The sequence below is a fragment of the Perognathus longimembris genome, chromosome 17 (assembly GCF_023159225.1).
Source record: "Perognathus longimembris pacificus isolate PPM17 chromosome 17, ASM2315922v1, whole genome shotgun sequence".
In the NCBI taxonomy this organism is placed as follows: Eukaryota; Metazoa; Chordata; class Mammalia; order Rodentia; family Heteromyidae; genus Perognathus; species Perognathus longimembris.
The window spans coordinates 28,471,780-28,493,749 of NC_063177.1; the positions used below are offsets into that span (position 1 = coordinate 28,471,780).

The window sequence follows — 21,970 nt, forward strand, 5'->3', positions numbered from 1 at the left end:
GTAGGTCAAACCCAAAGTCTTCCTCAAAACCAGGCTGAGAACATTCCCCATAGAAAGATATCACTTAGGGCTTGGCATGTGGCTTAGTGGTATAGTGCTTGCTTAGCATGCATGAAGCCCTGGGTTTGATTCCTCAGTACCACATAAACAGAAAGAGCAGAAGTGGTGCTGTGGTTCAAGTGGTAGAGTGCTATCCTTGAGCAAAAGAAGCTCGGGGACAGTGCTCAGGCCCTGAGTTCAAGCCCCAGGACTGGCCAAAAAAAAAAAAAAGATATCACTTACTAAATGTTTATGTCCCATAAACATTTGGTTGATGGAATTAATTAAATAATTGATAATTGATAAATTAATTTATTACAGCAAAGGATCATACCTATGTGCTCATTAATTCATTCATTCAGCAGCTATCTATTGAACCACTTACAGGAAACTTTTGGAAAGGCAGGTTTTGTGTCCGAGGACCCTGTTCATTGGTGTGTGGCCAGTGCCCTGTGAGGACAACAGGGAGACCCACATGGGGCTGCTTGGCAGCCGCATAGATCATAGAAAAAATAGTTTGGCCTATTTTTTTCTGCTACAGTTCTGAACCACTTGTTTGTCCTTCTGTTCTCCTTTCATGATTTTTTTTTTATCAGTTGTGGGGCTTGAATTCAAGGTCTGGGTGCTGTCCCTGAGCTCTTTTGCTAAAGGCCAGTGCTCTACCACTTTGAGCCACAGCTCCACTTCTGGTTTTTGAATGGTTAATTGGAGATAAGAGTTTCACAGGGACTTTTCTGCCCTGGCTGGCTTTGAGCCACAACCCTCAGATCTCACTCTCCTGACTAGCTAGGATTACAGGCATGAACCATCAGCACCTGGTTCCTTTCATGATGTCTATCCATCTTTCAGAGCTCCTCCCTGGACTGAAAGTACCACACAGAGATAGGGCTTCCCAGATCCCTCCCAAGGCCTGGCCTTCCTCCTATAGCATCAGTGGGGTGGGGGTCTAGGTGCAAGCCGGGACCCAAGGCTGGGGGTGTATGATGCTGGAGGCAAGGCCCCTCCCAGTGTTACTGAAGCTGGGACTCTGCCAACTGGGGAGCTGCCTGGTGGGTTTGAGGTCTTTACTGACATCCTTCGTCCGGGCCCCTATCTCTTCCGGGGGGGGCCTCACTCCCCAGCACCAGCCATATATGCAATCAGAGGATTTTCCCCCAGGTCTGGGATCCTGTGAGCAGCCTAAGGATGTGCTGATCCTCACATAGCACCTCCTCTCTATGCTGCTCAAATCCCTAAGGTTTCTAATAGCCAGGGCCATCAAAATGACCTAAGAATTTAAGCTGCACCAAGTCCTTCTGCTCTGAACCTGCAGAGTGAAAGCACTATCTAGTCTTCCTGTCCTAAACAAGGCCTGGGGAACAGCAGGCCTGCGGCAGGTCCCGCCTTGGGTGGGCAGCATGACTCTTGTGTTATTGTGCTCTGTAGCACCTCAGTGAACACCAGCTGGGGACTTGGCTCTGTGACAGGATCTGTAACTGCTCAAGCACAAATGAGACAGGACCTGTTCTCTCTGGAAGTTTTGGGCTGATTGGAATGATTGACATCACCTACAAACTACAGGAGGGGCAGGAGGGGCCAAGGAAGTAGGATTGTGCATGCAGAGGTGGAAGAGAAGGACAGTCGGGGGCCAGGCTTGGGAGGAGAAAGCCATAGTGCCCTTGGTTAAGTGATGGGAGAAGGGGAATGAGTGGTAGGAAATAAGGTAGGAAAGTACATTCAGTGAGGTGGTAGAGGACCTGGGTGTCTGGAAAAAATGAGGTTAGCTTTTATCCAAGAAAAAATCATCCGAAGCTCCTGAAGGACTGATGATGGTAAAGTGGCAATCAAATGTGGATCTCCCTGCACCCCACCATGTGGCTTTGCCCTAAGGAGGGAAGGGGACCAGGACCATGGAGTCAGGGATGCTTGTGGAACAGCCCGAGCTCAGAGAGGAAGGCAGGGACCAACTCACTGAGTAACAGGCTGACTGGAGACAGCCATTAGTGTCTCCCAGTGCCCCACACCCAGAAGCCTGGTTCAGAACTTCCATGAGCCCCACAGGCCCTGAGAGGACAGACCCCAGGGTAAGGCCTTCTATTTGGGGAGAGGTGATAGGCTAATGTCTAGAAGAGTCCAGCACCTGGGCAGCTGAGGAAAAACCCCACAGCAAAGACCAGAGTGGGAGGTGAATAGTTGAAGACCCACCTAAGCAGAAACACACACACACCTCTTCTCTCTCCCTCCCCTCCCTCCCTCCCTCCCTCCCATCTTCCTCTCTCTCTCTTTCTCTCTCTCTCTCTCTTCCCTCTCTCTCTCCCATCCCCTTCCTCTCCAGTTCAAGTATATGACACAGTGGCTAGAGCAAGGGCTAATCTCACCTCTGCTGTGAGATCTTCTGCAAGTTTCTCCAACTCTTTGAGGCTCTGTTTTCTCAGTTGTATATTGCCAATGACAAGATCCATCTCCTGGCTTGTTTGTGGAGGTTAAAGTGAAATAATTACAGCTATGATAGACCTCATAAATATGGCCACACATTCCTGCCCTCCTGTATAAATGCATTTGCAAAAGGTGAAGTCTATTTCTCAGCCTCTTGAATCAGAGTTGGTAATTGCCTTAGGCCAAAAGGAACATAGCCAAAGTGAGCAGAGAACAATAGCCAAGATATGGAAACAACCCACATGCCCCACTACAGATGAATGAATCCAAAAAATGTGGTACCTATATACACAGCCATTAGAAATTATATAATAATGGTGTTCACAGGGAAATGGGCAGGGCTAGAACAAATCATGTTGAGCAAGACAAGCCAAAAACAGAGAGACAAACAGCACACGGTCTCCCTGGTATGTGAGTGTTAGAATCAAATAGTAATGAGATATGACAAAGCAAACAGGACCCAAGATAACAATACACAATGAGACCAAAAAAGGACAGACTTTGGAGAAAAGCACCAAATAGTAAGACCCAAGCACTACCTCATGGGTACTTAAAATAATATACAGACTGAAAAGAACTCAAAAGTTAAGGAAACAAAGGACCTCTCCTAAATTAGTCTTATAATATTTAGAGAACCCTATATTCTTTACCTCACATATGGTGTATACATGTGCACATCTGAGGGAAGATGGGAGGAAGGCACAGAATGAATGGAAAGCGGGTGAAAAAAATACATTAGAGGGGGCCCAACAGCTGCAATGGACATGGATGAAAGCAAACTAAGCAACTCAAGGGCAGTGGGGGGAGGGAAGAAATGAGAGAAAAAGAGGGAACAGATGATACTAAGCAAAAGGGAAGAAATGTACATATCACTTGACCTGGAAGGAATTGTCATATTGTTAATGTATGTACCATTCATAAGCTTTGTAGATTAGAATGACAATGTCCATCCTTGGAAAGGTTAAGAAAAAAAAAGATAAAAGCAGAGGGGTGGGTTGGGGGGAAGGAAAGTGGGAGAAAAATGAGGAGGGGTAACAAGGATGACCAGAAATGTATTCACTACCTTAAGTGTGTAACTGTAACCCCTCTGTACATCATCTTGACAAAAACAAACTGAGTGTGGAAGAGCCCTGCAGAGTGCTCAGCACAAGAGCTTGCCGCTCGTGCCATGTCAACAAGCCCAAGCTGAGCTGCTGGTGAGGACAGACACACAGTCCCGTGGCCTTCACAGCTCCATTCAACAGCCAACCAATGTACAGAAGCAGGACCACCATCTATGGCTGATGCAGACCCGTGGGTTGGCACAGATATAAGCAGTGCCACCTGCCAAACCATGAGCAAAGAATTTTGCTGCTTGAATCCGCTGCATGTTGGGTTGTTCATTATGCTACAAAACCTAATTGATATCCTTCTGTCTAAGATGAAGTAACAAGAACCAGATTAAGCTTCCTGCCTGAAGCAACCGAAATAATCTGGATGTTGGGTGAGTAACAAAACAGCATGACCACTGAGTGCAAGGAAGAGCCACGTACACGCTCTGACCACCCAGCTCACTGCCTAGGAAAAGGAAGGAGTCATACAGATCAGAGGCCCCAGAGGGAGATGGGAACTCCTGAGCTGGAGACAAGAGTCCAGAAGACAGTGGTGTTAGAGGTCTCAGGACAGAGTACTAGAGAGAAGAGGGTTGCACAGAAAGAACCCAGGAGATGTGCAAATGCCCTAAGTATCCTGCAAAGTACTGGTGGGGCTACCTGGGTCCTGCAAAAGAACTCATGGAAAGGATGACAGAACTGCCTGGCTCTTTTGTGTACGGGGCCAGAAATGGTGTCTGCAGCCAGACTGAGAAGACCCATGATTCATGCAGCAATGAGTAAAAAACTCAGCAAGGGGGCTGGGAATGTGGCCTAGTGGTAGAGTGCTTGCCTTGCATGCATGAAGCCCTGGGTTAGATTCCTCAGCACCACATATACAGAAAAAGCCAGAAGTGGCGCTGTGACTCAAGTGGCAGAGTGCTGGCCTTGAGCAAAAAGAAGCCAAGGACAGTGCTCAGGCCCTGAGTTCAAGCCCCAGGACTGGCAAAAAGAAAGAAAACTCAGCAAGGTCAGGCCTTATAGTACTAAGGAATAGAAACTCTTCCAGACCTACCTGATAAAAGACATCTAAACGATCAGACTGTCTCTGAGTAACTGCATCCCAGAAAAATCTAAGTTACCTGAAACTAAAATTTATAGTATTCATTTTTTTCGAGCAACTATACATTTATGCAATCATTTTACACACACTACCACATTATATTTTATATATCCTATTCAAAAAGTCACTAGTTATTAGCTCCTTAGTACTTATGACTAAATACATATACAGAGCCTGGCATTCAGCATGTTCAACAAATGTTTCCCACAATTTTCTTTCCATCCTTTCTTTTTTCTTTCCTTCCGTCTCTTTTTCTTTTTTTCTTTCCCTTCCTCTCTTCCCCCTTTCTCCCCACTCTCTTTTCTTTCTTTCTTTGTCCTGGGGCTTGAACTCTGGGCCTGGGCACTGTCCATGAGCTTTTGTACTCAGGACTACAACTCTACTTCTTGAGCCACAGTTCCACTTCCAGTTTTTTGTGGTTAATTGGAGACAAAAAAAAATCTCACAACTGGGCTGGGAATATGGCCTAGTGGTAGAGTGTTTGCTTCGTATACATGAAGCCCTGGGTTAGATTCCTCAGCACCACATTATAGAAAAATCCAGAAGTGGCACTGTGGCTCAAGAAGTAGAGTGCTAGCCTTGAGCAAAAAGAAGTCAGGGACAGTGCTCAGGCCCTGAGTTCAAGGCTCAGGACTGGCAAAAAAAAAAAATCTCACAACTTTCCTCTCCATGTTGTCTTCAAACTGTAATCCTCATATCTCAGCCTCTTGAGTAGCTAGGATTACAGGCATGAGCCACCAGTGCCTAGCCATTTGTCCCTCTTAAGATTCATTTCCTTCTGAGCACTGCCTGTAATCCTAGCTACTCAGGAAGCTGAGATCTGAAAATCACTGTTTAAAGCCAGCCCAGGCAGGAAAGTCCCTGAGACTTTTATCTCCAATTAACCCCCAGAAAACTGGAAGTGGCGCTGTGGCTCAAGTGGTAGAGCACTATCCTTGAGCAAAAAGAAGCTCAGAGACAGTGCCCAGGCCCAAAGTTCATGCCCCAAAACTGGCAAAACAAAACAAAACAAAACAAAAAAAACCAAAACCCCAAATCTTTGGCATTTAGGAGGAAATTGTTGTCTGGAAGAGTCTAAAATGAACAAACAGAGTTCTGGTTCCAGCTTGGATCTGTAACTACCTCCAGGTAGCCTTGAGCCAGCTTTCACCTTCTGAGCCTGATTGTCTCTGTGCAACGTAATATGGTATGTGCAGGTGTGTGTGCATGAAACTAGATGTCCCGTTCACTCCGAGCCTCAGGATGCCTCGAGTCCTTAGGCTGAAATTCTTAACAGTGGGAGATGAAAAAAAAAACAAAAACAAAAACAGAAAAGTGCATTTACAAGACACACACACCTTTTGCTTTTCTATCTTCTCCCAGAGCCTTTCCATCCCCTTGCGGCATTACCCACCTAGGACAGAAGGTGGCACTGCTTCTCTGTGCCTGTTCTACATCCATTTCAAATTTGAGCACTTTCTGTATCCAAAACAGTGTTTCTTAGCTCCAGAAAACAAGTACAAAACAGATTATACTGTATGGACTTTGTTTTCTAGAACCTTGCGCTGAAGTCACAAATGATAATATGAAATTAGAATAGAAATGAGACTTCTGGAAGAAAAAAGTGCTCAAAAGCACTATGCTAGCTGCTTTACAATTTGTTTCCAAATTGGGTGCCAGAGGTTTACACCTCTGTAATCCTAGCTACTCAGGAGGCTGAGATCTGAGGAACATGGTTCAAAACCAGCCCAGACAGGAAAGTCCATGAGACTCATATCTAGTCACCAAAAAGCCAGAAATAGAGCTGTGACATAAGTGGTACAGCACTAGCCTTGAGCAAAAAAGCCCAGGGAGACAGTGATTGTGGCTGACACCTATAATCCTAGCTACTTGGGAGGCTGAGATCAGAGGATCCCATTTGAAGACAGCCTGGGCAGGAAAGTTTATGAGAGTCTTATATCCAATAAACTACTCAGAAAAAGTCAGAAATGGCACTGTGGCTCAAGTGGTAGAGTAGTAGTTTGGATTTCTCTTGCTTTAATGGTTCATCCAGCATGTTTGGTATACTCAGTTCACTTCAATCTTTAATCTTCTGCCCTACAAAAGGCAGAAAAAGATGAGGGCCGCAGAAGCCTTGAAAACCTGTGTACCTTTAATCCAGGTGTGCTTGTGGGGTACAAGAATCTCTAAAGTAACTTTTTACTTTGTGTTTTCATTTCTATAACCTTTTTTTTTTTTAATGGACTCAAGTGGCCATATTAACTAAGAGTTGCCTCCCCATTTCAGTGTCCCTGTTTGTGGTTGCTGGTAGCTTTGACTACTTTAATTATTCAGTGCCAAGTAGGGAGTGGGGGGAGTTTCAGAGATAGACCTGATACCTAATGGTGCTCTCACGTTGCAAGGAAACCAAATGGCCTCTGATGTATTCTTACAAGGGAAGGCTGTAGGGGGCTCAAGCCACAGAAAAGTAGGGGGAAATAAGCGATGACCAGGCGCACACACAGGATATGCACAGGAGATGAATCTGGGACATGGCTGGCAGCAGGCACTCATTTCTGGTAGGAAATATGTCTTTGAATCACAACACAGAGAAACATTAACTAGTATCATTCACTTGAATTTCACAGTTTTGCTATTTTTCTATTTAATTTGTAAATTTGCTTCTAGTTTCATAGTCACATGAGAGCTTTATGCATGTTTTTTTTTTATCCTGTTTCATTCTTTGTTTGTTTTTGTTTTTTTTTGGCCAGTCCTGGGGCTTGGACTCAGGGCCTGAGCACTGTCCCTGGCTTCTTTTTGCTCAAGGCTAGCACTCTGCCACTTGAGCCACAGCACCACTTCTGGCCATTTTCTGTATATGTGGTGCTGGGGAATCGAACCCAGAGCCTCATGTATATGAGGCAGGCACTCTTGCCACTAGGCCATATCCCCAGCCCTCCTGTTTCATTCTTATGCACGCTTAATATAACAAAATTATCTTATTAGGAGTTCCTGGAATTTCTTATTTTTAATGGATCCCTCTAAGTAGCTCAGGCTGGCCTTGAACTCATGATTACAGATGCACATCACCAACACTTAGATAATTTCTTTTCTTTTAAAACATTGCATGCACTTTCAGGTCAATAAATCCTCAACTCATTCTTTTCTTCTTTCTTTTTGGTGCCAATCCTGGGGCTTGAACTCAGGGTCTGCACACTGTCCCTTAGCTTTTTTACTCAAGCTCAACTTGCAGCTTCAGGGTGATTAATTGGAGATAAGAATCTCATGGAATTTCCTGCCCTGGCTGGTTATGAACTACAATCCGCAGATCTCAGCCTCCTGAGTAGCTGGGATTACAGGGGTGAGCCGCTGGTGCCCAGCCTGAACTCATCCTTTAAGAGCCACATACTATTCCAGGGGATGGATGTATCACAATTCATTCACCCATTCCCCTAATCCATCCTGCTGTTTCCAAGGTTGCTTCCCAGGCTGTTATCAGCAATGTTACATGGCCTTGGACATGTGGCTTTCACCTCCACTCTGCTTTTTAGGATGGATTTCTAAAAGTAAGCTAGGGGCATTTTTTTTAAGTTTAATAGCTGTTTCCCACCTTATTATTTGCTCTTTTCACAAATGCACACTTGGAACCTGCAATGTGGAGGTTAAATGTATGGAAGTGAACAAGACAAGTGTGCAAATAGTAAGAGGTACTTGTATGGTTAGAGGGATCTGAGGGGGCTTTTTCTAGCTGGGGCAAGTACTATGTACTGCTACCATTTGTTATAGTGTCCTACTATTGCTGTATGTTTCACATATATTCCCCATTTGTACAAATCCTTACGGACTCCGTGGATTAGTTAGTTATCTATTGCTACATAAATGACTTCAAAACTTAGTGGCTAAAAGCAACAAACATTACCACACAGGTTTTCTGTGGCCTTCTTTTCATCCAGCATGTGGGGCACTAGCAGTAGCCACAGTCCCTAGCTGCTACTCAATTCAGGAGGGTGAACAACTGCTCTAGAGAAGGCAAGGGAAGAGAAGGGTATCTCAGGGCTTCACATTCCCGGCCCACACTGCAGGAATGACCTGGAAGCTTCTAGGCCTTTCCTGAAATAAGTCCTTGTCCTTGTCAACATATTCTCTAGCATTTGCACCTAGCTTTTGGTATAACAAATGCTTTGTGTTTTTCAGTGCCTGCTAGTAAAGACCCTAGGAGCAGTTTGCTCTCAGCTGTTGTGACCTGCATCAGGAGTAACTCTCCAACCTGACACCAAGTGCTACAATGGCTACATGACAGCGGCAAGAGGGAAAATTCACCTTTTGTACCTTTGGGATATTGAATGTGACTGTATTGTCTAGATTAGGGATGGACATACTATGGTCCACAGTCAAATCTTGCCCCTTGCCTGTTTATTGGGACACAGCCATGCACATCTGTTTATATATTGTCTATAGCTGCTTTTTTTTGCTAGGGTGGTAGTTCAGTAGGCAAGATAACTACATAGACATATGATATGGCCCACAGGCCAACAATATTTACTATTTGACCTTTTAAGAAAAAGGAAAAAAATGTCAATTCAGTCTAGATTTTAATACACAGAAAAGTAGAGCCTGGCATGGCTATAATCTCAGCTACTCAGGAGGCAGAGTTGGAGGATCACAAGTTCGTTAGCCCAAGCAAAGTTACCAAGCTTCCCATAGCAAAAGGGGAGTAGTGCTGTAGCCCAAGTGGTAGAGTGCTGGCCTACTGGAATTCATTCCTACCAAGATGGGGAAGGGGATATGAAGAGTGACTACATTAGGTACAGGGTGTCTTCAGGGTGAAAATGTTCTGGAATTAGTGGTCCTGGTGGCACAAGTTTGTGTATATATACTAAAACCTAATAATCTGTATGTGCGGCACCAAGTACAGGCCCCTCCAGAGTTCAGCAGAGGAGTCCGAACATAGTGATGAACTAGTCCCTCTTGTTACCTCAAGCCAGGATCAAACCTGGCCTGGGAGTCAGGAGACTTAAGTTCCACGTTCTAAATGCTCCCAAGTATCGGTATGACCTTAGATAAATTTGTCAGGTCTTTGATTCCTTTCCCCAAAATATGTGTGTGGCTAGGCAGGAAGAGAGATGGCTGGTGTAATGGATTGTGGGGAGAACTGGGAATGGGGACACTCAGGGAGTATCTATCTAGAACGTTTATTTTCTCTCTAGGCTTTATTAGACTCCCTATTATCTTCATCTTCATTTAAATAATCATCATCCCTTCCTAATTTCAAAGCATTTTCATATAAGTGCCATTTGTTTCTCCAAACCATTCCCTAGAAAAGAAACCTTTTATCTATTTTACAGATGGAATTGAAGCTTAGAGAGCTCAAGCAACTTGTCCAAGATCATACAAGTGTTGAAACTGGGACTCAATCCCAGGTCTTATGATTCTAGGTTCTGTATTCTTCCCACACTACCAGTTTCTGCAAAACCCAAGGTAGCCAGCACCTTGTGGTTGCTACTCCTGGGGCTTGAAGTCGGGGCCTGGATGCTGTCCTTGAGCTTTCTGCTGTTGGTTGTGAGACTTGAGCTCAGGGACTGAGTGCTGTCCCTAAGCTTTTTGCTCAATGCTACTCTACTACTTTAAGACACAGCTCTGCTTCCAGTTTTCTGGAGGTTAATTGGAGTTAAGAGTCTCATGGACTTTCCTGTCCAGGCTGACTTTGAACCATGATCCTCAGATCTTAGCCTCTTGAGAATCTAAGATTATAGGCATGAGCCACCAGTGCCTGGCTGGTGGTTCACACCTGTAATACTAGCTACTCAGGAGGCTGAGATCTGAGGACCAAGGTTGAAGCCAGCCCAGGAAGTAAAGTTCATGATATTCTTATCTCCCATTAACCACAAGTGAAAGTGGCACTATGGCTCAAAGAGCTTAAGGACAGTGCCCAGGCCCTGAGTTCAAGCCCCATGTCTGACCAAAAATTAAAGAGACAGAGAGAAAAAGCACTCATGGAGCTTATATTCTAGTTATGGGTGAACAAGTAAACAAGTAGGTCAAGCATTGACAGGAGGTATACAAAATTAAGTGAGTAAGGTAGATACTGATGGGCTCCTCTGTTAAAAAGGATGTTTGACCAAAGATCTGAAAGTGAAGGGAATTAGGGCACACACCTCAGGTCTCAGCTAGAGGCCACTAGAATTCATAGAACAAGGACTGACCACACCATGGCAGCAAACATTTCTGCTGGTTAGATTCAGTTTGTCCCTCTTAAGATTCACTCCCACTCTCCTCTTGCTTATCGTCCCTAGGAGCTAGGGTGGGGAGGGTGCGGGAGGACAATGACCCCTGAAGACTGCAGCCCTGGCATCATGTTTGTAATCTGCTTTATAGTTGGATTCAGTTAAATGGAGATCTCAGAAGACTAGAGATTGAGGGGCTGGGAATATGGCCTAGTGGCAAGAGTGCTTGCCTCGTATACATGAAGCCCTGGGTTCGATTCCCCAGCACCACATATATAAAAAAATGGCCAGAAGTGGCGCTGTGGCTCAAGTGGCAGAGTGCTAGCCTTGAGCAAAAAGAAGCCAGGACAGTGCTCAGGCCCTGAGTCCAAGGCCCAGGACTGGCGGGAAAAAAAGACTAGAGATTGAGGTAAGACAGACATGGATATTGACACTTGGACATCGTCTCTGTCCAGCCTGTTGTAACTGAATGCTGCAATTCCACAATTCCTGGCTATACTCCACAGCCCCTTCTGTGACCCACTCTCACATCTCCCCCTTCCAGGGCCCACAAGATGGCTGCTGCTCTCCAGAAAGCCCTATAGGATCAGCCTTCCAGGAGTGACACACCTACTTTGGCAGAATATGTCATCTACAGATGACATCTGACATTACTTCTATTAGAACAAGTAGTAGATGAGTTCTGGCCCTAGAGCTATCTATCATCACAGATAAAGTCCAATGTGGTCTAATATATTCTGCCCCTTACCCACAAGACTGCAGCCCTATCATTTTTATCATTAACTGTATCTATTATACCAGCAAAGTCAGTAACAGAAGTTTAGGTTCTATAGTCAGTTTTATTTTGGCAGTACTGGGGAATGAACTGAAGGCCTTGCATGTGTCTTGCTTTTTGAGACTGGGACTAACTGAACAACCCAGGCTGGCTTGGAACTTTTGGCCAGTCCTGGAGTTTGAACTCAGGGCCTGCATAGTCCCTGTGCTTCTTTTTGCTCAAGCACTCTGCCACTTGAGCCACTTCCAGCTTTTTCTGTTTGTGTGGTACTGAAGAATGGAGCCCAGGGCTTCATGCATGCACGGTAAGCACTCTACCACGAAGTAGCCATATTCTTAGCCCCAGTGTGGAACTCTTGATCCTCTAGTTGCATCCTCCCAAGTGCTGGGATTACTGATGTGTACCACCACACCATGTCCCAATCACTTTTCTCAATTTCTTGGGACCTTACCGTCACTGTCTAACATCAGTCAATAGAGATAGGAACTCTCTACCTACTTCTAACAGTTCGCTGGCCATTTTGTTTCCTAGTTAACACATTATTCTTCTATTCCACCCTAGGTACTTGTCTCTCTCTCACACACACACACAAACACACACACATATACAACCCCACCTCCTCCCCTCCCCTCCTCAGTATGTAGCATCAATGCTATTCAGCCAACCTTTCACTCTCCAAAAAAACCCAAACAGTTTAGAGGTGCATCAATCGACCTTTAATGTCCAAAAGAGGCATGGATGCAGAGCATAGGAGATGTGGCAGGGTCTCAGTCCTGCTCCAGAAATGAGGGAGAAATGAACACAAACCAGACACTTCCAACTGGCCACACAAAGTTTGGGAGGGCAGGAAGAAACACAGATTTGGACATTCATAAAAAAATAAAACCTAAAATCAAACAATTTTGTACCCACTGAAGGGCTTGAATGGGGAACTCAGTCACCACCCTAGTTCCCACCCTCTCCTGATAGCATTAAAAAGAAGACTCAGCATACACTAAAGAGCTTGGGGAAGGGACATTCTGCTTCCTCACCAACCCCAAGAATGGACTGGAAAAAAAGAAAAATGAGCTAAATCCCCCAACCCCACCCTTCAGTGTCAACCCTACAGATGAATTTTGAATGGGATTCATCAGAATCAGCAGCTCAATCAGCAATGACAACCCCACCCCATTCCTAGGTCTTCAATAGCCAAAATTTTCTTTGCATCCTCCTGAGATCTCCTCCCACTCAGCTCCACTAATCTACTAATATGTGGGACTTCATCACTGCAAGACTCACCTCCACTGAAGCTCTTCCCTGCCCTTTATTACTTCCATCCTACCTCCCCACCAGAGGCTGTAACCATCTGCAAAGTCACTTTTCCCCTCCACAGAGACCCAGCTCCAAGGCAGACAGCAGCATAGCCATCTTGTCCCAAAGCCTTCTCAGGGAGCAGGCAACCAAATAGGGCAGAAAATCTGATCTAGATGACTGGGGAGTGGGAGGTGGTAACACTTGTATCCACTCCCACACAGACATGCCAAAAGACTCACTTAGAACTAACCATGCCCCCTACCTACCCATACACCTAGATTCCACCTGTTCTGCCCCCTCCCTCCCCTCTACCCTGAACGAACACACACACACACACACACACACACACACACACACACACACGAAGAAACATAAAGGGAGACATTGATTTGGTTTGATTGCTAAGACCTAACTAAGGAACTACAGTCATCAGAAATTCCCTTGCCAGCCAACTAACAACAGGGGCTGCTCTAAGAGAACTCCAGAGGAATGAGAAAACCAAGGGTTAAGCAGGGAGCAGACAGAAGAAAAGAACAAAGAAAACAAATCAAGCTAAATCTATCCCCAACATCTTCCTAATGTGATCTCTGGCAGGAAGAAAAGGTAATCCACAAAGACACAGCCCTTACTTAGAAATCCTGACAAAGACAGCAAGACAAGTCTGCTCCCCACTCCCACACACCACAGAGGAACACATTGCAGGGCCCTTTAAAGAATCCACCCCCACCCCACACCCTGCCCTAAGCCATAAAATCACAGTTCAGTGGAATATTCTCCCTGGTACTAGATCAATTCCCCCCACCCTCCTCCTCCCTACCACTCTCTCCTTGTGAATCCTAATGCAGTCCTCCAGCAGTCTCCCAGGCCCTCCTCCTAAAGCAGCATCCACCACCAGGAAGAGGAAGCTGCAGTTAGTTCTACTTCCAGATATCTGTTTTCCTCAGCCCTCCTAGTCTTTGAGGCTTTGTTGAGGAACTTTTATTTTGTATAGGAAGAGAAAGAGAAAAAGGAGGAGGGGGGAGAGATTCCTAGTGCAATACAACCAAAAAAAAAAAAACAAAACACTTTTTTTAAATTTCAAAAAATAAAACATAAAGCAGCCTTCTTCCCCAGGCAACTAAACAGAAAGAAGTTTGGTTTTGTTTACTGCGACATACACATGAAATCGAGTATACAGTCCATGCAGTAGCACAGCCATTGGAGAGGACATCCTGATGCTGGCCCCAGTGCAAAACAGTCCCAGCAACGCCGCCTGCTTGCCATCGCTGCCGCCGCCACTGACACCTTCATCATGGCCACCTAGCCTGACTTGAAGAGGAGGATTGCAACTTGACCCAAGTAAAAATAGATGAAGTGCTTTGTCTCATGTGTGACGTAGCTGCCAAAATTTCGGCCAACAATACAATGCCAGGTAGGGTTATATTTCTTGTCAAATTCCTAAAGAATAAAAGGGGGAGAAGAAGGGTGATTAACAGAGCTTAAAGGATAAGAAATCAGAGTTAAAGTCTCTCCCTTCCTGCAACTCCAGCACCCACATTCAGTTGTTACTATCCTACTCCAACCCCTAGGCCAAGGCCTCAGCTACCAAACCCTAGGAGCTCAGTTTCTAAGTTTGGTTAGGACACTCCTCTCCTTATGAATAATGGAACATCACAAAGGCTCCATTATTCCTGTGTGCCAACTCTCTAGCACTCTACACCCTGATCATCTCTCCTTCCTCTATCTTATTCCTCCCCCTCACACCACCACTAGCACACTCAGTAAATCTTCAGCAAAGCAATAGGAGGAGCCAGTGGATGAAGGATGACTTCATTTCCATATAGTATGGTCAATAGGAACTGGTCTACTACTGCTTCACATGTTATTAAACTAGCACTTATAAATGCCAAAGCCAAGACAGCAATTGAGGACCAACTATCAAAATTACCGAGAAATAGTTCTATTAAGTCAATGTTAAAGGCAATCCGATAGAAGCACCATGCAGGCTCTAGATATCAGAACAAGGATCTACATGAGTTAAGCAATTCCCACACTTCTACCAGGGGCCCCAAACCAGCTAGATCCTTGTGAGCTAATCAGACAGACAGCTCCCTAGCACTCTGTGGCCCAGCCTGCTTAGGTCTAGATGCATCCTGCTGTGGCTGTGAAAAGGCAATAACTCTCCACCACAGACCAAGCAATGCTGTCAATCTTGAGGCTCTCTGTCTCACATGGGTGTCCCACATACAATGTTTGGCTTCCTAACAGCTCCTATCATCACACAATTCCAAGCCATACTAAGAAACAGGAAACCAAATCAAATGTCCATCTTGAATCTAGACTCTGTAGAAATACAGTAGTCACTTGCTTGGGTCTCTTATTTCAGAAACAAAACAAGAAAGCTGGACCAGATAATCTAAGAATTCTTCTAGCTCTGAATCTATGATTTTGCATTCTCTCCCCTAAACAGGTTGGTAAGGCCATCACTTAACATGAAGCTGCCATCTCCATTGGTTCTGTACCCTCTATACACATACACAGGTTTCTTTCTTAGGACTCCAGTTTCCTCCTCTTATCCCACCCACCTGGGGAGAAATTCTGTAATTCAACCTACCATATCCTAGTGGTATGGACCATTTTTTCTGAGGTGATCAAAAACTGGGTCTATGCTTGTAGTAGACATGGATTCTGGCTAGGAGTCAGGTGGCCCAGGTACCCATTTCTTTCTTCTGGCTCAGCTGCTTTTTTTTTTTTTTTCAGTGTTAACCTTTTTCATTTACACATTCACTAAAATTTTTCAGGAACCAAGTGTGTGAGAGTGTGTGTGTGTGTGTGTGTGTGTGTGTGTGTGTGTGTATATATATATATATACATATTTTTTTTTTTTTTGCCAGTCCTAGGTTTTGGACTCAGGGCCTGAGCACTGTCCCTGGCCTCTTTTTGCTCAAGGCTAGCACTCTACCACTTGAGCCAGAGCACCACTTCTGGCTATTTTCTATAGATGTGGTGCTGAGAAATTGAACCCAGGGCTTCATGTATACTAGGCGAGCACTTTACCACTAGGCTATATTCCCAGCCCCTAATATTAATAATTTTTTAAAAATTATGTAGTCAGGGGCTGGGGAAATGGCCTAGTGGCGAGAGAGCTTGCCTCGTATACATGAGGCCCTGGGTTCGATTCCCCAGCACCACATATATAGAAAACGGCCAGAAGTGGCGCTGTGGCTCAAGTGGCAGAGTGCTAGCCTTGAGCAAAAAGGAAGCCAGGGACAGTGCTCAGGCCCTGAGTTCAAGGCCCAGGAATGGCCAAAAAAAAAAAAAATTATGTAGTCAGCTCTATGTGTCTGCGGGTTTTACATCTATGGACTTAACCAACCATAGATTGAAATATTCAGAAAAAAATTACATCTGTATTGAATATGTAGAGTCCTGTCAGTCTCTAAACAATTCAATATAACTATACAGTATATTTGCACTGTACTAGGCATTATATGTAGGTATTTAAAGTATGCATAGGTTATATGCAAATAATACATCGTTTTGTATGAGGAACTTTATATGAGGAACATTATTTTATGTAAGTACATGGGGGGCTGGGAATGTGGTTTAGTGGTACAGTGCTAGCCTTGAGCACAGAGAGGCTCAGAGACAGTGCCCAGGCCCTGAGTTCAAGCCCCAGGACCGGCACACACACAAGAAAGTACAGGGCAAAGGGTGTGTCCTGGATCTGAATTCCCCACAGAAACCAAGGGAGCATATATTCAAGTCCATTTTTACCTTAACACTATAGGGAGAAGAGGATGACACAGTATCTAATACTTTTTTTTTGGCCAGTCCTGGGCCTTGAACTCAGGGCCTGAGCACTGTCCCTGGCTTCTTTTTGCTCAAGGCTAGCACTCTGCCACTTGAGCCACAGCGTCACTTCTGGCCATTTTCTATATATGTGGTGCTGAGGAAATCGAACCTAGGGCTTCATGTATATGAGGCAAGCACTCTTGCCACTAGGCCATATTCCCAGCCCTCACAGTACCTAATACTTTTGCGGCAAACTCCCTACCTCATGATGATTACTTTAAGGACATCCTATTTTAAGTGGTACAGTTTCCTGAAAACTTACAAATGACTTTATCCTAATGTTAATTCTAAATAGTTCTGAGCTGAGCCAGTAATATTTAATTCTGAACCTTTGCTACAGTCATTCCCTTCCCATGCTTTGTAGTCACTAATTATCTGTGAAAGGAACACACATCTCCAGCAGAGCTCCTATTAAAAACTCCTAATTGAGATAGATGGGATAGGAAAAGAATGATAACAATGATCAAGATGATCATGATGTACTGTATTCGTAAGTTAACATGTTGAATTGAAAATTCTTTGTACAACTACTTAAAGGCATGACTATGTATATTTTTTTTTCTTATACCTTTTTGATATAAGCAGCAATGTCCTTCTCTATGTTGTACTTCTCCATGGCCTGCGTGGCACAGTCAACAGCATCCTGTTGCATGTCCTCAGACATGTCTGCGTTCTTGATCACTGCCTTCCGGTCAGACATTGTGACACTGCAGTAAGAGAAGAGAGGTGAGGTTGACAATATCATGCTCTAGGCAATACACATGAGCTGCTAGGAGTGAGGCCTCAAAAGAACCCGGGAGTACACAGGGTAAGTTCTACCCCCCCACCCCAACCCCCACCCCCATCATGGGGCTTGAACTCAAAGCCTGGGCACTGTCCTTGAGCTTCTTTTGCTCAAGGCTAGTACTTACCATTTGAACCAAAGCACCACTTCTGGCTTATTATGTTTATATGGCACTGAGGAATCAAACTGAGAGCTTCGTGCATGCTAGGCAAGCATTCTACCACTGAGCCACATTCCCAGCCCCAGTACAGAGGGTAAGTTTAAGGAAAACACAGACATGAGGCATTAGGAGAGGCAGCTCCTAAGCTTTTTAGCAGAAACATGATCCCTACCCCCTTGGAAGCACTAGAAGTAGGAAAAAACATAATTGGCCACAAGTTTTTAATTCTGATACTCTAGACAGCACTGATATCCAGAATATTACAATCTATTACTGAGCTGCATCTTTAGCCAAGTCACTCAGTTTTTGTTTTTGCCTGTCCTGGGGCTTGAAACTCTGGGCCTGGGCAGTCCCTGAGCTTCTTTTTGTTCAAGGGTAGCACTTCTACCATTTGAGCCACAGCTCTCCACTTCTGGCTTTTTTCTGTGATTAACTGGAGATAAACATCTCAGACTTTCCAGCCCCTGCTGGCTTGAATAGTGATCCTCAGATCTCAGCTTCCCTGCTAAGTTACTCAACTTTTGTGTTTTCATGTCATTAACTAGAAAATGGGGACTCTAAGAGCTATCCTAAGGATAAAACTGGTGGCATAACACCCAAACAGACTATCCCTTAGTAGTGCATCATTGGTATCAAAGCAGAATTAGAAAGTAATTTCTGATCTTTGTGCCTTAGGTAAGTCCTCTGGACTAACTTGTTATCATTACTCTCATTTTAACAATGAGGTCAGCTCTCTATTGGGGGTTATTAAAAGAATGAACTACAGTTATATGAAAGCAGCTACCAACACGAAAGAATTCTATACCAGGGGCTAGCAGCCAAATTCGGCCACCACTTTTGTAAAATATAGTTTTACACTAACATGCTACAATGGCAGAGTTAGTAGTTATGAGTACATTCCATACATTCATACATTCTGGGCCATCCACGTCTGGTAGGTAGGGAAGATAACAGTAGCTTTCTCTCACCCAAGGCTGATATGCCCCTATAAGATAGAGAAGCTGGAAGTGATGCCATCATATCCTGTCCTTCATTCTGCCTCTCCACTTTTCTCACTAAATGTTTAAAACTCAATGTAAATTTTTGGAAGTTCTGGACACAGTTCTAACCAATGACTTGTCATTTCCCTGAATTTTTGCTTCCACATGTAAAATTTATTCACTCAAAAAATATCATCTAAGGATAGAGAAAGTTATCGTATTGTTACCTTATCCTTAGAAGAATGTTGAGACTGGAAGAAAAATGGAAATAGCTTTTCTTTACTTTTATAAAGTACCATAAGAACAGCCACATTCCTATGTCTGCTACTTCCTGGATCACAGCATTGTTGGAGAGGACTCTCAAGAAGACCAGCCAGTGTTGCCTCACTGTCTACAACACGGAGGTACTTTGCAGGAAGATGGAGCTACTGACAAAATCCTGCCCTTGGTCCTTGACCAACACACAGAGAGCAGCAACAATTCCCCTTTCCTATCCCCCAAAATACTACTCTGTGGCCAGTCCAGTGGCAGTTCATGCCTGTTTGACACAAGACTACAGCCTGTGTCCAGCCTGCTCAAGGAAAGGTCCCTTTAATCCTTCCAACCACTGAGTCCCCACTAGCCTCTCCACTGGGTGAACTGAAAGAGAAGGGACTCATGACTATTATTTCGGCCTGCACTAAAAGCACAGGCTGCATGCACACAACCTTCCAGCCCTTAACCACATCCAAGGTCTGGCACTGTCAAACTAGGCTGGGTCACTTCAGCAAGACACTGTTGGGGCAAAGAGATCAGCAACCTCTACCCCTACACCTCAGAGGGGGAAAGTTAGTGCCTCCAAAAGAGTGAAAGCTGCCTGCTTGAGGAAAGGTCACAAGAATCCAGTTCAAGGCCTGCCTATGTGACCTTGAGCTAGCAAACATCTTCATTTTTCCAAACCAAAGGTTGAAATGGAAATAAATGGGGCAACCTCAACGAATTTTGAGCAAAGTACAAGAGTGGCATCAATGTGGCTTTTTATTAGTGAAGTAGTGTCACCTGGTGGTCTATTCCAGGTTACCACTCAGAAGGGGGCACTGTTTACAAATCCAGAGGTGGGGGTGGGGCCTGGTCGGAGATGATGAAGTACAAATGTGAGCTTGGCACCATTTTCCCAGCAAGCTCACCTGCTCCACTGCCTCATCTCAAAAGTCCAAAGGAAGAACTTTGTCACAGTAATAAAAAGCCATCTTACTCTCCAGGAGTGAACTTGTAGTTACATAATGCTGGTCTTGTGACTACAATGCCACGATTCTTCACCCCTGGCCCCTCTGGAGTCTGATAGAGGTTAAGGTCCAGCCCAAACTACCCCTGCCCAAGGTGCCGGGGGAGGGGGAGGTAAGGATAGGGAGATTGCAAGGTGCCAGGGAGAAAAAGATGGGGAGATGCCCGGCCTAACCCCTCCTCCGGGGAAAAGAAAAAAAATAAATAAAGCAAAGGATCAGGGCCTCCAGATTGACGGATGGCCAGAGGGCCCGAAGCCAGCCGCCTCAGTCACGAGCCAGAGGCTCCTTTGAAAAGCAATGGGGCACTCCAGGGCAGCTCCCAGCCTCAGTCCGTTTTGCGATTAAAAAAAAAAAAAAAAAAAAGGCTAAACCTCGGCACGACACGGACCGCCTTTCCCTCGGCCAACACACACCAATGTACCTATTCCATCCCTCCGGACCTCCAAGGGGGCCGTGCCCTCCTCCACCCCGTCCTCCCAAGGGCCGCGGCCCCGAAGGGCAGCCCCGGTGGGGGCGGGGGAGGGACGGAGAGAAAGCATCCGCCTCCCCGCCTCCCCCACCGCCCGCCGCCCGCCCTCGCCGCCCGGCCGGGTCCGCAGGCCGCGGCCCGCCCGCCGCCCTCCCCCTCCAGGCCCAGAGCCGCGCCGGAGTGACGGGGCGTCCTCGGCGGCAGGAAGGACACCCTGGAGGGTGGCGGCGGCGGGAGGAGCCGCGTCACGCCCGAGCCCTCTCCACCCCTTCTTCCCCCAGACACCCCGCGGCCTCCACGCAGCACGCCGAGCCTCCCGGGGTGGGGGAGGGCGGCGGCCCCGGGCCTCCCCGCGGCGCCACGGGGGTCGCCGGGTCACGGGGTGGCGCGACAGGCAGGGAGGGGCGCCGGCTGGCCAAGCCGGGTCTACTCTAGGCCCCGGGGACCCCGGCGTCGCGTGAGGAGAGCAGGCCGCAGGGGCGCCGCGCCCGCAACCACCCGCTCACCTTCACGGAGTCGAGTCCTCACGGGCCCCGGGGGAGCCGCGAAGGGCTGAGGCAGAGCGCAGACAGGGGCGGTGTCCCCTGGGCTTGTCCTCCTGCAGCCGCCGCCGCCGCCCGCCGCGGTGTCCCGCGTCCCCGAAGCCCGGGCCGAACGCTCGCGCCGCCGCCCGCCCGCCCTGCGAGCTTCCTTTCTCCCCCCCGGCCACCCGCGCTCCGCCTCACGACGCCGGCCGGCCCGCCCGCCCGCCTCTCGCTCGCTCGCTGCTCGCTGGCGTCTCGCCGCTGCGCGCTGCTCCGCCGCTGAGCGCGGCCGACGCGCGGCCCCCCCTGAAATAGCGCCCCTCCCCCGCCTCCCCCCCGCCGCGCGCGCCGCCGTCCGCGCTCGCCATTGGCTGCGCCCGGCCGGCCCCGCACTGCGGGCTTCTCCCCGCGCCGCTCTCGCCCCACATCTTGTTTCCTCCCACAATGCCTCGGGGCGGAGGGAGGGCGGGGGGAGGGGGGAAGGAATGGGGAGGAGGGGCAAGAAGGTGTGGGGCGGGGGAGGGAGGGAGGACGTGAGGAGAGCCTGTGGAAGGGAAAGGAAGAATGCAGACTCCCTGCGCCCAGGGCTGGGGAGGCTTAGGAGACCCAGCCGAGGGACAGAAGGAGGGACGGGGCGGGGGAGGGGCAGGGGCGAGACTGGAGACCCCAACTCCAAGGAGGAAATAAAAAGGAGAGGAAGGATGGAGTTGTCACACTCGGGGAACAGATGGGGAAGGGATTCAGATACCAACCTCTAAGGAGACTGGAGAGGCCACGAAGCCACCGGCCTGGGATGAAAAGACAAGACACCCCTTTTTCCCCTAGCGCCCCAAATCTGTGGGAAGGAGGAGTACAACCAGCTTTCAGATGAAAGATACAGGCATGAACGGCCCCAGGGCTCCCCTCCCCTCCCATTCCAGGAAAGTCTTCTCTGTCCTCCCAGCTAGGGTCTTTGTTCCTGAATCTGAAGGCCTCTCCCCAGAACTCTGATCTTCAACTTCAGGCACCGTAGAGAGACCCTCAGCACAATTGTGGAGTGGGGAGCCTTGTTTTGAAA

At 46.9% G+C, this 21,970-nt stretch overlaps 1 protein-coding gene and 1 long non-coding RNA gene across 2 annotated transcripts; both read right to left on the reverse strand.

The window, feature by feature from the left end:
* Positions 1–8,132: 8,132 nt before the first annotated feature.
* LOC125365550 lies at positions 8,133–13,753 on the reverse strand. The gene is made up of 3 exons (XR_007213722.1): positions 12,883–13,753; positions 9,296–9,299; positions 8,133–8,145 (listed from the first exon to the last, which is right to left on the reverse strand). It is a non-coding gene; the product is annotated as an uncharacterized LOC125365550 (long non-coding RNA).
* A 106-nt stretch (positions 13,754–13,859) lies between these two features.
* On the reverse strand, positions 13,860–21,067 carry Dynll2 (dynein light chain LC8-type 2). The gene is made up of 3 exons (XM_048365697.1): positions 20,896–21,067; positions 17,300–17,438; positions 13,860–14,334 (listed from the first exon to the last, which is right to left on the reverse strand). The coding sequence occupies exons 2-3, from the start codon at positions 17,429–17,431 to the stop codon at positions 14,197–14,199; spliced, it is 270 nt and encodes an 89-aa protein (XP_048221654.1). The 5' UTR covers positions 17,432–17,438; positions 20,896–21,067; the 3' UTR covers positions 13,860–14,196.
* Positions 21,068–21,970: the final 903 nt, after the last annotated feature.

Coding starts and splice junctions, on each gene's coding strand:
- Dynll2 (XM_048365697.1), bottom strand. CDS start 17,431: ATGTCTGACCGGAAGGCAGTGATCAAGAACGCAGACATGTCTGAGGAC. Junction 14,335..17,299: donor TTGCTGCTTATATCAAAAAG/GTATAAGAAAAA, acceptor TTTATTCTTTAG/GAATTTGACAAGAAATATAA.